The sequence below is a fragment of the Salmo salar genome, chromosome ssa12, assembly GCF_905237065.1.
Source record: "Salmo salar chromosome ssa12, Ssal_v3.1, whole genome shotgun sequence".
Classification (NCBI taxonomy): Eukaryota; Metazoa; Chordata; class Actinopteri; order Salmoniformes; family Salmonidae; genus Salmo; species Salmo salar.
Window position 1 is genome coordinate 89,737,100 of NC_059453.1, and position 15,000 is coordinate 89,752,099.

General features: G+C 43.6%; 1 protein-coding gene across 1 annotated transcript in view; it reads left to right on the forward strand.

The window, feature by feature from the left end:
- The window catches only part of LOC106566100 (kinesin-like protein KIF21B), a 153,701-nt gene that overhangs the window by 77,346 nt on the left and 61,355 nt on the right, over positions 1-15,000 (forward strand). Inside the window, 8 exon segments of the mRNA XM_045691899.1 lie at positions 1-178; positions 542-731; positions 1,042-1,105; positions 1,907-2,140; positions 5,983-6,242; positions 6,507-6,695; positions 12,690-12,889; positions 14,653-14,760. The exon segment at positions 1-178 is cut by the window's left edge and continues 18 nt beyond it. Of these exon segments, the coding sequence (XP_045547855.1) occupies positions 1-178; positions 542-731; positions 1,042-1,105; positions 1,907-2,140; positions 5,983-6,242; positions 6,507-6,695; positions 12,690-12,889; positions 14,653-14,760 (1,423 nt within the window).

Consider the following 15,000-nt stretch of genomic DNA (forward strand, 5'->3'; position numbering starts at 1 on the left):
GTGTGTGAGTCCGTCGGACCGGGACTTCATGGAGACCCTGAACACACTGAAGTATGCTAATAGAGCCAGGAACATCAAGAACAAGGTGATGGTGAACCAGGACAAGACCAGTCAGCAGATATCTGCTCTCAGGGCTGAGATCGCCAGGCTACAGATGGAACTGATGGAGTATAAAGGGGTGAGGAGAGGAGGGGGGAAGGAAGGAGGGAGGGAAGAAGTGAGGGAGGGAAGGAGGGAGGAAGGAAGGTGGGATAGAGGGACGGAGGGATCCGAGTCAGAGACTAATGGAGCATGTGATTGGCTGAAAGGAAGTTGTCTGCCCTGTGATTGGCTGCAATAAAGTAGTCTGATTTATGATTGGCTGAGGTGTTGGCGTCCAGTGAGTACAGAAATAAAATGGAAAATGGGAATTTTTACCAGCAAAATGCTTGAGGTGATATAAAAATCAATATCCTGTTTGTTGATTGGATGAAATGGCATTGTTCTGTATGTTCATTGGCTGAGATAATATCTTCCTGTATGTGTATTGCCTCCTCCCCAGGGTAAGCGTGTGATGGGTGAGGATGGCGTGGAGGGCTTCAGTGATCTGTTCCAGGAAAACTCTATGTTACAGAGAGAGAACGACACGCAACGCATGAGAGTCAAAGCTATGCAGGAGACCATCGACCACCTCAACACACGCGTCACCACGCTCCTCGCCAACGACGTCACCGCGCTCCTCGCCAAGTCAGGTAAGACCAAGAGAGACAACGCACACACTGTCCAATGGTCGTTGAAGATTGTAGCTGTCTGAAAACGTTACTCAGATCCTTGCTTCCCCGCCCTTCTTTACTTCATTTCTACACCTCCCTTTCAAAGCTCATTGGAGGAGAGGATCCAAGGTCCCTCCCTCAGACCTTCTCCTCCGATGAGCTTTGAGAGGAAATGAGGTAACAAGGATTTGACAGTTAGTAACATTTTCTGACAAAGACCATTGCATGTAGTTATAAGAGGTGTTAACCGCTTATGTCTCACTGTGAACTCTGACCTTCTGACCTCTAGGTGAGGGCAACGAGGAGATTGGTGCTCTGATCCAGAACTACATCAGAGAGGTTGAGGAGCTCAGGTAAGAGTCTGTTAGGGGTTATAACTCCACTGGGACTATAATGAACTTTACACTGAGCGGGTCTGGGTCTGACTCTATAGCCACTGTTTCTCTGGGACTGGACCGTAAGACATCATTATGGAGGTCAAAGGGCAAAGCAATTCACTGAGTTTCTGTTTTGCTGTTACTGTACTTCAGTTCATAGTTTTGTTGTTGTTGTTCTACACTGAACAAAAATATAAACTTAACATGCAACAATTTGAAATATTTTACAGAGTTACAGTTCAAGGAAATCAGTCAAGTGAAATAAATTAATTTGGTCCTAATCTATTGATTTCACATTACTGGGAATACAGATATGCATCTATCTGTTGGTAACAAATATCTTTAAAAAAATGTAGGATCAGAACACCAGTCAGTATCTGGTGTGACCACCATTTGCCTCATGCAGCACAACACATCTCCTTCACATAGAGTTGATCAGGCTGCTGATTGTGGCCTGTGGAATGTTCTTCCACTCCTCTTCAATGGCTGCGCAAAGTTTCTGGATATTGGCGGGAACTGGAACACGCTGTCGTACGCGTGGACTCAGAGCATCCCAAACATGCTCAATGGGTGACATGTCTGAGTATGCAGGCCATGGAAGAACTGGGACATTTTCAGCATCCAGGAATTGTGTACAGATCCTTGCGACATTGGGCCTTGCATTATCATGCTGAAACATGAGGCGATGTCTTTCTCTCTCTCTCTCTCTCTTTATCGTTCTCTTGCTCTCTCTCTTTTTCTCCCCACCCTCCTCTTCCCCTCTTCCCCTCTTCTCAGATCCAAGCTTCTGGAGAGTGAGGCGATGAACGAGTGTCTTCGTCGCAGTGTGACTCGTCTCTCCTCCCGCTCGCCGTTCCCTTCCTCCTCCCATGGCTCCACCCTCGGGCCACACCCCTTAGGCTCCTCTCCCCATTCCCTGTCAATGGAGGCGGAGATGACGGACGTGATTCGCCGAGCCAAAATGGACATTGAGAGGCTGAAGAAGAAGGAGAGGAGACAGAGGAGGATGAGGTGAGAGGACGAGAATAGGGGAGGGGGAAGAGAAGAGCGGAGACTACTGTTGACAGCATTAGAGGGTACAGGATTGGGCTTAATCCCATTTCTATTCAGATAGTAAATGGGATTGGAATGGGGCCAGGATGGTAGTGTAGGGTAGTGATTAGTTCTGTTGCGGTGACCGTGTTACCACCACATCAGCGGTCAAGAGTCATGAAGGCAGTCAAATTCCACGTGATCTTTTAGTCACAGTAATTAGGCTTCTCCAAGCTCTGATGCTGCTGATGGTCATTAGTAACCTACCAAACTTGCTAACTGCCTGGTACTCAGCACTCTATTGTCCCTCTAATCTCTCTGACATCAATGCAAATGTAATGTAAAATCTAATCAAACACTTCATGTGAGCCCATGAGCAACATTTCTATAGGCTATACAATTACGTGAGAAAATAGTGATGGCCTCTACTAAAAATAGGAGGATCAGCTTTCTAATGGCTAGGCCTACTATATTTATTTCTCAACTTTCCTATAATTAAGCACACTGCTTATCTTTACAACAGGAGTATAGCCTACCTGGCTGGCATGAAAATGAACCACAGGAAAAGCGTCCTCCATTCGTTATTTAAGTGCATAGATGACATGTATTTTTACCCCTGCTGACCCTGTTTCGATACAGGTGCATGATAATGATCCATTCTAAATCAAAACAAATTTCAGACATATAATATTTTGTATATGTAAAGACAAGATCAAATCAAGAATAGTCTGATCGGTGACAATATTAGCCTATTACTTGTGAATGATGACTAGCATAAGAAACAATGCCTTTTTTTTGCTACTTTTTCTAATCATAGTCGCACACCTCATGTAGCCTAGTCCATAGGCTGATATGTTTTAATAAGGTTTGTATCACAACTAAAGTGGCCAAATAACTTCTTAAAATGAAACACATTAATCTGCTTTACAAGGGATGTAGAGCCTAACTGGTATATATAAGCAGCACGTGAGTTTCAAGTTTGGAGCAGAACATTTTCACCATAAAAATGCACCTTTATAATAAAAGTATTACATGCATAATAGTATTTGAAAGTCACTTTTGATAATGGTGTTTTCCCGCTAATGGAACATACCGCTTATAGCCTACTGCCATGTGCGCATTGCTAAGTTTATAATGTGAAGAAATAGCCTAATAGTTTATCACATTTTAAGCTAAACGTTCTGATCTGTTGCGTCAGTCTCATCGCGTAAAAAAGGTTTTTGATGTTAGTGGTTGTATTAATTTGGGATCTATCACATCCCACAACTGTCCCAGACTATGTTTGGAATATTTATTTCTCACAAAGAATAGAATAGGTTGACTTTTGTACTATGGGGGATAGTAGATTGACATAGGCTAGTGCTTTTGCTGTTCGTTATGCCTACTCATCTTGTTGGCGACAAAAAGTAAATGTGGACAGTTCTTCCAATATCTTTAATATGCAACTCGGAATTGGATAAGGACGCACGCAGTTGCATCCCCGATGTGTCTGTCTTCACTTGTAGCCTGTGAGAACGACCAGATCACGTGATGGAGCGTGCAACATTCAGGGAGAAGCGCACAACGGCCACTGGCCGCATTAGGCATGGATTTTTTTAGGGTGCATAACGGCCACACAAAGGGAATGCCGCCGTGAAAATTCTAGGCATTATCAAGTGCTTGTCAAATTGTGAATGAGAGACTGATGTAGTGTGTACAACCTGCGTAAAAAAACAAAACAGAGCTCATACCTTTCAAACTACTTTTTTCTAATCATCATTAGTCTCATCATGCAGCGTTACAATGTATTAAACATCAAAACATATAGCCCAACGTTTGTAGAACAACTAAAGTTACATTAATAACTTTAAATTAAGCATATAGGAAGTACCTATTTATTTATTAACCACTCAACACAGAATACGCACATGTGCGCACTCCCTCAAATCGTTTGGAGAAAATATCCTTTCTATTTTATTCAGCTTTGTTCAATTGTATTCTTCATACTATAAAATAATATAAAATAATGCCACGGAATTCTAACCAAATCTTGTTTGCTAAATGAACTAGTGTAGCCCACAGCCATATGGCCTAGCCAGATCAGGGCCTAACATGAGGACACAACTCAGAGTATGCTATTCTGTTCTTCTGAAATAGACTACATTTTCTTCATGTCATGCTTCTTTAGACCTGTCTAAAATAAATAATGGATTTATTGTGAAGGTGTAGGCTATATTACATGGATTTATTAGACTTTTTAAAATGTAGATGTTCCAAAGGTCAACATCAGTGGCTTGTAGGCTGTGTGTGGAAACCAGGAGATGCTAAATGTCTTTATGTTAATTAACGGTCAATTACCGTGAGACCGACAGTTATTTGCTTGACAATCACCGGCTGATGAAATGTCGTGACCGCCACAGCCCTAGTGGTGATGTTGGAACTGAGACAAGCAGCTCTTACTCACTGACTCCTGCCATGTAATTAGAGAGGTACTCACTGACTACTGCCATGTAATTAGAGAGGTACTCACTGACTACTGCCATGTAATGACAGAGGTACTCACTGACTACATGCTATGTAATGAGAGAGGTACTCACTGACTACTGCCATTTTAATGAGAGAGGTACTCACTGGCTACTGCCATGTGATGAGAGAGGTACTTACTGACTACTGTCATGTAATGAGAGAGGCACTCACTGACTACTGCCATGTAATGAGAGAGGTACTCACTGACTACTGCCATGTAATGAGAGAGGTACTCACTGACTACTGCCATGTAATGAGAGAGGTACTCACTCTGACTACTGCCATGTAATTAGGGAGGTACTCACTCTGACTACTGTCATGTAATTAGGGAAGTACTCACTCTGACTACTGCCATGTAATGAGAGAGTTACTCACTCTGACTACTGCCATGTAATGAGAGAGGTACTCCGTCTGACTACTGCCATGTAATGAGAGAGGTACTCACTTTGACTACTGCCATGTAATGAGAGAGGTACTCACTTTGACTACTGCCATGTAATGAGAGAAGTACTCACTGACAACTGCCATATGAGAGAGTTACTCACTCTGACTACTGCCATGAAATGAGAGAGGTACTCACTGACGACTGCCATGTAATGAGAGAGGTACTCACTGACTACTTACATGTAATGAGAGAGATACTCACTGACTACTGCCATGTAATGAGAGAGGTACTCACTCTGACTACTGCCATGAAATTAGGGAGGTACTCACTGACGACTGCCATGTAATGAGAGAGGTACTCACTGACTACTGCCATGTAATTAGGGAGGTACTCACTGACTACTGCCATGTAATGAGAGAGTTACTCACTCTGACTACTGACATGTAATGAGAGAGGTACTCACTGACTACTGCCATGTAATGAGAGAGGTACTCACTCTGACTACTGCCATGTAATGAGAGAGGTACTCACTCTGACTACTGCCATGTAATGAGAGAGGTACTCACTCTGACTACTGCCATGTAATGAGAGAGAGGAGCAGGGACAAAGTGACAGGTTAAAACAGGCTAATTCACTTCTAATCAGGGAGAGAGGGGAAGACGAGAGAGAGAGAGGGAGAGAGGTCTCTGCTAATAACTGTGCTCTCCATATCCACTTGGCAACAGTCCCAAAACAAAATGTGTGATTATTGGTTGAGTCCCAAATCAAATCAGAGGCCCATACAGGTCTAATACATGGTCATCCATATTTGTAATAGATTCACATGGTGATGGGGCAAATAACTAAAGCTGCTTATTGGGCCTCAGCTGTTATGAGTGGTGCCTTCTGTGTGTGTCCCAGTCAGACACCTGGCCATATATTATACTTACAGCCCAGAGAAAGAGAAGGGGTTGAAGAAACAAGTGAAGCTTCCCTCTCATGAGAACGGACAGGACGGACAGGACGGGCAGAATGGACAGGACGGACAGAACAGACAGATGGACTCTGAAGAGAACTACACAGAGGACGGGATGTCCCCTCTGCAGGAGGAGGAGAGTGGGTGTGACGAGGAGGAGGAGGAGGAGGAGGATGAAGATGAGTTTGACAGTGATGAGAGTCTGGTGGACTCAGACTCTGACTCTGATGAGAAAGGTGAGTGAAAGATAACTATGACACTACCCAAAGAGGGGTAGAAATTTACCCAATTCCAAATCATTGAATAGGTTTCATCATTAACCTAATGAAAGTGCCATATTGTCCTCTGTTTGGCTGTATGCTACAGTATTTCCTAGGTAGCAACTGAAATCCCCAACTGCCCCACTCTACTATAACATGTCTGTCTGATAGCCACAGTTTTCACCTTTCACCTCTTGACCCTTGACCTCTCTGTGCCCTCTGACCTTTCACCCCCTGCAGCTAACTTCCAGGCGGATCTGGCAGACCTGACGTGTGAGATTGAGATCAAGCAGAAGTTGATCGATGAGCTGGAGAACAGTCAGAAGAGACTGCTGCAGCTCAAACTACAGTATGAAGAGAAACTCATCCTGCTGCAGAACAAGATCAGAGACACACAGCTGGAGAGAGACAGAGTACTACACAATCTCAGTGAGTTATGGGTAATGTTTTAAAAAAATATATATTATTTCACCTTTATTTAACCAGGTAGGCTAGTTGAGAACAAGTTCTCATTTACAACTGCGACCTGGCCAAGATGAAGCAAAGCAGTGCGACACAAACAACAACACAGAGTTAGACATGGAATAAACAAGCGTACAGTCAATAACACAATAGAAAAAAAGAAGGTGGGCTATTTACAGACGGGCTATGTACAGCTGCAGCGATCGGTTAGCTGCTCAGATAGCTGAAGTTTAAAGTTAGTGAGGGAAATATAAGTCTCCAGCTTCAGCAATTTTTGCAATTCGTTCCAGTCATTGGCAGCAGAGAACTGAAAGGAAAGACGACCAAAGGAGGAATTGGCTTTGGGGGTGACCAGTGAGATATACCTGCTGGAGCGCGTGCTACGAGTGGGTGCTGCTATGGTGACCAGTGAGATATACCTGCTGGAGCGCGTGCTACGGGTGGGTGTTGTTATCGTGACCAGTGAGCTGAGATAAGGCGGAGCTTTACCTAGCATAGACTTGTAGATGACCTGGAGCCAGTGGGTCTGGCGACGAATATGTAGCGAGGGCCAGCCGACTAGAGCATACAGGTCGCAGTGGTGGGCGGTATAAGGCACTTTGGTAACAAAACGGATGACACTGTGATAGACTGCATCCACTTTGCTGAGTAGAGTATTGGAAGCTATTTTGTAGATGACATCGCCGAAGTCGAGGATCGGTAGGATAGTCAGTTTTACTAGGGTAAGTTTGGCGGCGTGAGTGAAGGAGGCTTTGTTGCGAAATAGAAAGCCGATTCTAGATTTGATTTTGGATTGGAGATGTTTGATATGAGTCTGGAAGGAGAGTTTACAGTCTATGTAGGCACACATTCACAGACACACACAGCTGGAGAGAGACAGAGTACTATACAACCTCAGTAAGTTATGGGTAATGTAGGCAAACAGTCACCGAGACACACAGATGGAGAAGGACAGAGTACTAAGTTATCCCTAAATATTTCTAAAACTAAAAGCATTGTATTTGGGACAAAACATTCACTAAACCCTAAACCTCAACTAAATCTTGTAATAAATAATGTGGAAATTGTGATGACTAAAGTTGCAAGTTGAGATGACCAAACTGCTTGGAGTAACCCTAGATTGTAAACTGTCATGGTCAAAACATATTGATACAGTAGTAGCTAAAATGGGGAGAAGTCTGTCCATAGTAAAGTGCTGCTTTGCCTTCTTAAAATCACTATCAACAAGGCAGGTCCTACAGGCCCTAGTTTTGTCACAACTTGACTACTGTTCAGTCATTGTGGTCAGGTGCCACAAAAAAGGACTTTGGAAAATTACAATTGGCTCAGAACAGAGCAGCACAGCTGGCCCTTGGATGTACACAGAGAGCCAATATTAATAATATGCATGTCACTCTCTCCTCGCTCAAAGTGGAGGAGAGATTGACTGTATCGCTACTTGTATTTGTGAGAAGTATTGACATGTTGAATGCACCGAGCTGTCTGTCTAAACTACTGGCACACAGCTCAGACACCCATGCATACCCCACAAGACATGCCACCAGAGGTCTCTTCACAGTCCCCAATTCCAGAATAGACAATGGGTGGTGCACAGTACTACATAGAGCCATGACTACATGGAACTCTATTCCACATCAGGTAACTGATGCAAGCAGTAGATTTAAAAACAGATAAAACAGCGGGGACTGTGAAGCAACACAAACATAGGCACAGACACATTCTGTAAGGGGTGCGTACTGGCGGCAGAGAAGTCAGACGCAGGAGAGCAAAAACTGTGTTTCCAACGGAGCAGTTTAATAATAAAAACCCACCGGAAAACAGAACAATCAAAAATGGGTAGAAAACCCGACGCACACCAGACATAACGTACACAAGCACTTACAAAAAACCTTACCGGACAAGGACATGGGGGAACAGAGGGTTAAATACACAACATGTAATTGATGGAATTGAAACCAGGTGTGTGGGAAGACAAGACAAAACAAATGGAAAATGAAAGGTGGATCGGCGATGGCTAGAAGACCGGTGACGTCGACCACCGAAAGTCGCCCGAACAAGGAGAGCGACCGACTTCGGAGGAAGTCGTGACACATGCATACACACACACACACACACACACACACACACACGATAACATATGCACTATACTCACACATACACATGGATTTAGTACTGTAGATATGTGGTAGTGGTGGAGTAGGGGCCTGAGGGTACACAGTGTGTTGTGAAATCTGTGAATGTTTTGTTATGTTTCTAATTTGTATAAACTTGGCAGCAGCCAAGTCACAGAGACACTCAGATGGAGAAGGACAGAGTACGACACAACCTCAGTGAGTTATAGGTAATGTAGGCACGCAGTCACAGAGACACTCAGATGGAGAAGGACAGAGTACTACACAACCTCAGTGAGTTATGGGTAATGTAGGCACACAGAATGTACTGTACATACTGCCCAACATCAGTGAGCGTGGATGTGAGATCTTCATTGATGTCTTGTTGTAGTGGAAGACACAGCTGTAGCACAACATAGATACAGGTAAATGCCAAAATAAAGGAAACACCAACATTTGTATTTATTATGGATCCCCATTCGCTAGCAGCTACTCTTCCTGGGGTCCAGCAAAATTAAGGCAGTTATATGATTTAAAAAAACATTACAAAACATTTATTACAGAATTCTCAACACACTAAGTGTGGGCCCTCAGGCCCCTACTCCACTACCACATATCTACAACACACCAAGTGTGTGTCCTCAGGCCCCTACTCCACTACCACATATCTACAACACACCAAGTGTGGGCCCTCAGGCCCCTACTCCACTACTACATATCTGCAACACACTAAGTGTGGGCCCTCAGGCCCCTACTCCACTACCACATATCTACAACACACTAAGTGTGTGTCCTCAGGCCCCTACTCCACTACCACATATCCACAACACACCAAGTGTGTGTCCTCAGGCCCCTACTCCACTACCACATATCTACAACACACTAAGTGTGGGCCCTCAGGCCCCTACTCCACTACCACATATCTACAACACACTGTGTACCCTCAGGTCCCTACTCCACTACCACATATCTACAACACACTAAGTGTGTGCCCTCAGGCCCCTACTCCACTACCACATATCTATAACACACTAAGTGTGTGCCCTCAGGCCCCTACTCCACTACCACATATCTATAACACACTAAGTGTGTGTCCTCAGGCCCCTACTCCACTACCACATATCTACAACACAAACTCCATGTGTACGTGTGTTTGTATAGTGCGTATGTTATCGTGTGTGTGTATAGTGCGTATGTTATCGTGTGTGTGTATAGTGCGTATGTTATCGTGTGTGTGTATAGTACGTATGTTATCGTGTGTGTGTATAGTACGTATGTTATCGTGTGTGTGTATAGTGCGTATATTATCGTGTGTGTGTATAGTGCGTATGTTATCGTGTGTGTGTATAGTGCGTATGTTATCGTGTGTGTGTATAGTACGTATGTTATCGTGTGTGTGTATAGTACGTATGTCATCGTGTGTGTGTATAGTGCGTATGTTATCGTGTGTGTGTATAGTGTGTATGTTATCGTGTGTGTGTATAGTGCGTATGTTATCGTGTGTGTGTATAGTGCGTATGTTATTGTGTGTGTGTATAGTGCGTGTGTATAGTGCGTATGTTATCGTGTGTGTGTATAGTGCGTATGTTATCGTGTGTGTGTATAGTACGTATGTTATCGTGTGTGTGTATAGTGCGTATATTATCGTGTGTGTGTATAGTGCGTATGTTATCGTGTGTGTGTATAGTGCGTATGTTATCGTGTGTGTGTATAGTGCGTATGTTATCGTGTGTGTGTATAGTGCGTATGTTATCGTGTGTGTGTATAGTGCATATGTTATCGTGTGTGTGTATAGTGCGTATGTTATCGTGTGTGTGTATAGTGCGTATGTTATCGTGTGTGTGTATAGTACGTATGTTATCGTGTGTGTGTATAGTACGTATGTTATCATGTGTGTGTATAGTGCGTATGTTATCGTGTGTGTGTATAGTGCGTATGTCATCGTGTGTGTGTATAGTACGTATGTTATCGTGTGTTTGTATAGTACATATGTTATCGTGTGTGTGTATAGTGCGTATGTTATCGTGTGTGTGTATAGTACGTATGTTATCGTGTGTGTGTGTATAGTGCGTATGTCATCGTGTGTGTGTATAGTGCGTATGTTATCGTGTGTGTGTATAGTGTGTATGTTATCGTGTGTGTGTATAGTGCGTATGTTATCGTGTGTGTGTGTATAGTGCGTATGTTATCGTGTGTGTGTATAGTGCGTATGTTATCGTGTGTGTGTATAGTGCGTATGTCATCGTGTGTGTGTATAGTACGTATGTTATCGTGTGTTTGTATAGTACGTATGTTATCGTGTGTGTATAGTGCGTATGTTATCGTGTGTGTGTATAGTACGTATGTTATCGTGTGTGTGTGTATAGTGCGTATGTCATCGTGTGTGTGTATAGTGCGTATGTTATCGTGTGTGTGTATAGTGCGTATGTTATCGTGTGTGTGTATAGTGCGTATGTTATCGTGTGTGTGTATAGTACGTATGTTATCGTGTGTGTGTAGTACGTATGTTATCGTGTGTGTGTATAGTGCGTATGTTATCGTGTGTGTGTATAGTACGTATGTTATCGTGTGTGTGTATAGTGCGTATGTTATCGTGTGTGTGTATAGTGCGTATGTTATCGTGTGTGTGTATAGTACGTATGTTATCGTGTGTGTGTAGTACGTATGTTATCGTGTGTGTGTATAGTGCGTATGTTATCGTGTGTGTGTGTGAATGTGTCTGCACCTATGTTTGTGTTGTTTCACAGTCCCCGCTGTTCTATACGGTGTTTTTTTAATTTGTTTTTAAATCTAATTTTAGTACTTGCATGAGTTACTTGATGTGGAATAAAGTTCCATGTAGTCATGGCTCTATGTAGTACTGTGCACCTCCCATAGTCTGTTCTGCTCTGGTGCCATGTCTTGTGGGGTATGCCTGGTTGTCTGAGCTGTGTGCCAGTAGTTTAAACAGACAGCTCGGTGCTTTCAACATGTCAGCACCTATCATTAAACCAAGTGGTGATAAAGTCAATCTCTCCTCTACTTTGAGAGAGATTGACATGTATATTATTAATGTTTGCTCTCTGTGTACATCCAAGGACCAGCCGTGCTGCCCTGTTCTGAACCAATTGCAATTTTCCTAAGTCCCACTTTGTTGCACCTGACCTGAACAGTAGTCCAGGCCTGTAGGACCTGCCTTGTTGACAGTGCTGTTAAGAAGGTAGAGCAGTGCTTTATTAGTAACATAGTGACTTAATAGGGCGTTGGGCCACCACGAGCCGCCAGAACAGCTTCAGTGCACCTTGGCATAGATTCTACAAGTGTCTGGAACTCTATTGGAGAGATGAGACACCATTCTTCCACCAGAAATTCCATCATTTGGTGTTTTGTTGATGGAAAACGCTGTCTCAGGAGCTGTTCCAGAATCTTCCATTAGTGTGCAATTGGGTTGAGATCTGGTGGCTGAGACACACACACACACACACACACACACACACACACACACACACACACACACACACACACACACACACACACACACACACACACACACACACACACACACACACACACACCCTTTAAACCCCCTGTGCTCCTTTGAGACCCCTCTTTTAAAGTCACTGAGATCTCTTCTTCTAGCCATGGTAGCAAAAATAATGGGCACCTGGTCATTTTTATACACGACCGTAAGATGTTAATTTCTTAACTCAGGAACCACATCTGTGTGGAATCACCTGCTTTCAATATACTTTGTATCCCTCATTTACTGAAGTGTTTCCTGATATTTTTGGTAACCTGTTCATACTGTACTGTACTCAGTTTCAGCTCTACCTCTTTTAATAAGCATCACTCTCTGTCCTCTCCTTTCTAGTGTCCATGGAGAACTACACGGAGGAGAAGGCTAGCAGGATCAAGTCAGATTATGAGAAGAGGCTAAAGGAGATGAACAGAGACCTGATGAAGCTACAGGCGGCTCAGAAGGAACATGCTAGGCTACTGAAGAACCAGGGACGCTATGAACGAGAGCTGAAGAAACTACAGCAGGAGGTCAACGATATGAAGAAAGTCAAGGTAAGGAAGAGGAGGAGGCAGAGGAGAGGAGAGGAAGAGGGGAGTACAAGGAGAGGGATAGGAGGAGGAAGAAGGGAAAGGAGAGAAGAGGATGGAAGAGGGGAGGACAAGGAGAGGGAGAGAAGGAGGAGAAGCGGGTAGGAGGCAGAGAATTATGTCAACTATATACAGTACCAGTCCAAAGTTTGGACACACCTACTCATTCAAGGGTTTTTCTTTATTTTTACTATTTTCTACATAGTAGAATAATAGTGAAGACATAAAAACTATGAAATAACACATATGGAATCATGTAGTAACCAAAAAAGTGTTAAACAAATCAAAATATACTTTATATTTGAGATTCTTCAAAGTAGCCACCCTTTGCCTTGATGACATATTTGCACACTCTTGGTCTTCTCTTAACCGGCTTCATGAGGAATGCTTTTCCAACAGTCTTGAAGGAGTTTCCACATATGCTTTTCCTTCACTCCAACTCATCCCAAACCATCTCACTTGGGTTGAGGTCGGGTGATTGTGGAGACCAGGTCATTTGATGCAGCACTCCATCACTCTCCTTGGTCAAATAGCCCTTACACAGCCTGGAGGTGTGTTTTGAGTCATTGTCCTGTTGAAAAACAAATGATAGTTCCACTAAGAGCAGACCAGATGGGATGGCGTATCGCTGCAGAATACTGTGGTAGCCGTGCTGGTTAAGTGTGCTTTGAATTCTAAATAAATCACTGACAGTGTCACCAGCAAAGCACCCCCACACCATCACACCTCCTCCTCCAGGCTTCACGGTGGGAACCACACATGCAGAGATCATCCGTTCACCTACTCTGCCTCTCACAAAGACACGGCGGTTGGAATCAAAAATCTTAAATCTGGACTCATCAGACCAAAGGACAGATTTCCACCAGTCTAATGTCCATTGCTCATGTTTCTTGGCCCAAGCAAGTCTCTTCTTATTATTGGTGTCCTTTAGTAGTGGTTTCTTTGCAGCAATTCAACCATGAAGGCCTGATTCACGTAGTCTCCCCTGAACAGTTGATGTTGAGATGTGTCTGTTACTTGAACTCTGTGAAGCATTTATTTGGGCTGCAATTTCTGAGATGCAGTTACCTCTAATGAACTTATCCTCTGCAGTAGAGGTAACTCTGGGTCTTCCTTTCCTGTGGCGGTCCTCATGAGAGCCAGTTTCATCATAGCGCATGATGGTTTTTGCGACTGCATCCTCATGTCTTAAAGTAATGATGGACAGTCATTTCTCTTTGCTTATTTGAGCCGTTCTTGCCATAATATGGGCAATCTTCTGTATACCCCCCCCCCACACACACACCTTGTCACAACCCAACTGATTGGCTCAAATGCATAAAGAAGGAAAGAAATTCCACAAATTAACTTTTAACAAGGCACATCTGTTAATTGAAATGCATTACAGGTGACTACCTCATGAAGCTGGTTAAGAGAATGCCAAGAGTGTGCAAAGCTGTCATCAAGGCAAAGGGTGGCTACTTTGTAGAATCTCAAATATAAAATATATTTTAATTTGTTTAACACTTTTTGGATTACTACATGATTCCCTATGTGTTATTTCATAGTTTTGATGTCTTCACTATTGACTGGTAGTGTACATTGCAAGACATTTCCATGTGCACTGTTTATAGCCCTATGTGAGGGTATTCCCCCCACAGTCATCGATGGCCTATGCTCCCTGAGAAGTATGTAAGCAAGTTTGAGGGTTCTCTTCAGCTAAGTGTAGTTTTTCCTCCGGTCCCCAGGTGGCGCTGATGAAGCAGATGAAGGAGGAGCAGCTGAGGAGGAGGATGGTGGAAGCCAAGAGGAACAGAGAGATCGCTCAGCTCAAGAAGGAGCAGCGACGACAGGAGGTACGTGTGTGTGTTTGTCAGGGTGTGTTTGTGTGTGTGTGTGTCAGGGTGTGTTAGTGTGTGTGTGTGTGTGTGTGTGTGTGTGTGTGTGTGTGTGTGTGTCAGGTTGTGTTAGTGTGTGTCTGTGTGTGTCAGGGTGTGTTAGTGTGTGTGTGTGTGTGTGTGTGTGTGTGTGTCAGGGTGTGTTAGTGTGTGTGTGTGTGTGTGTGTGTGTGTGTGTCAGGTTGTGTTAGTGTGTGT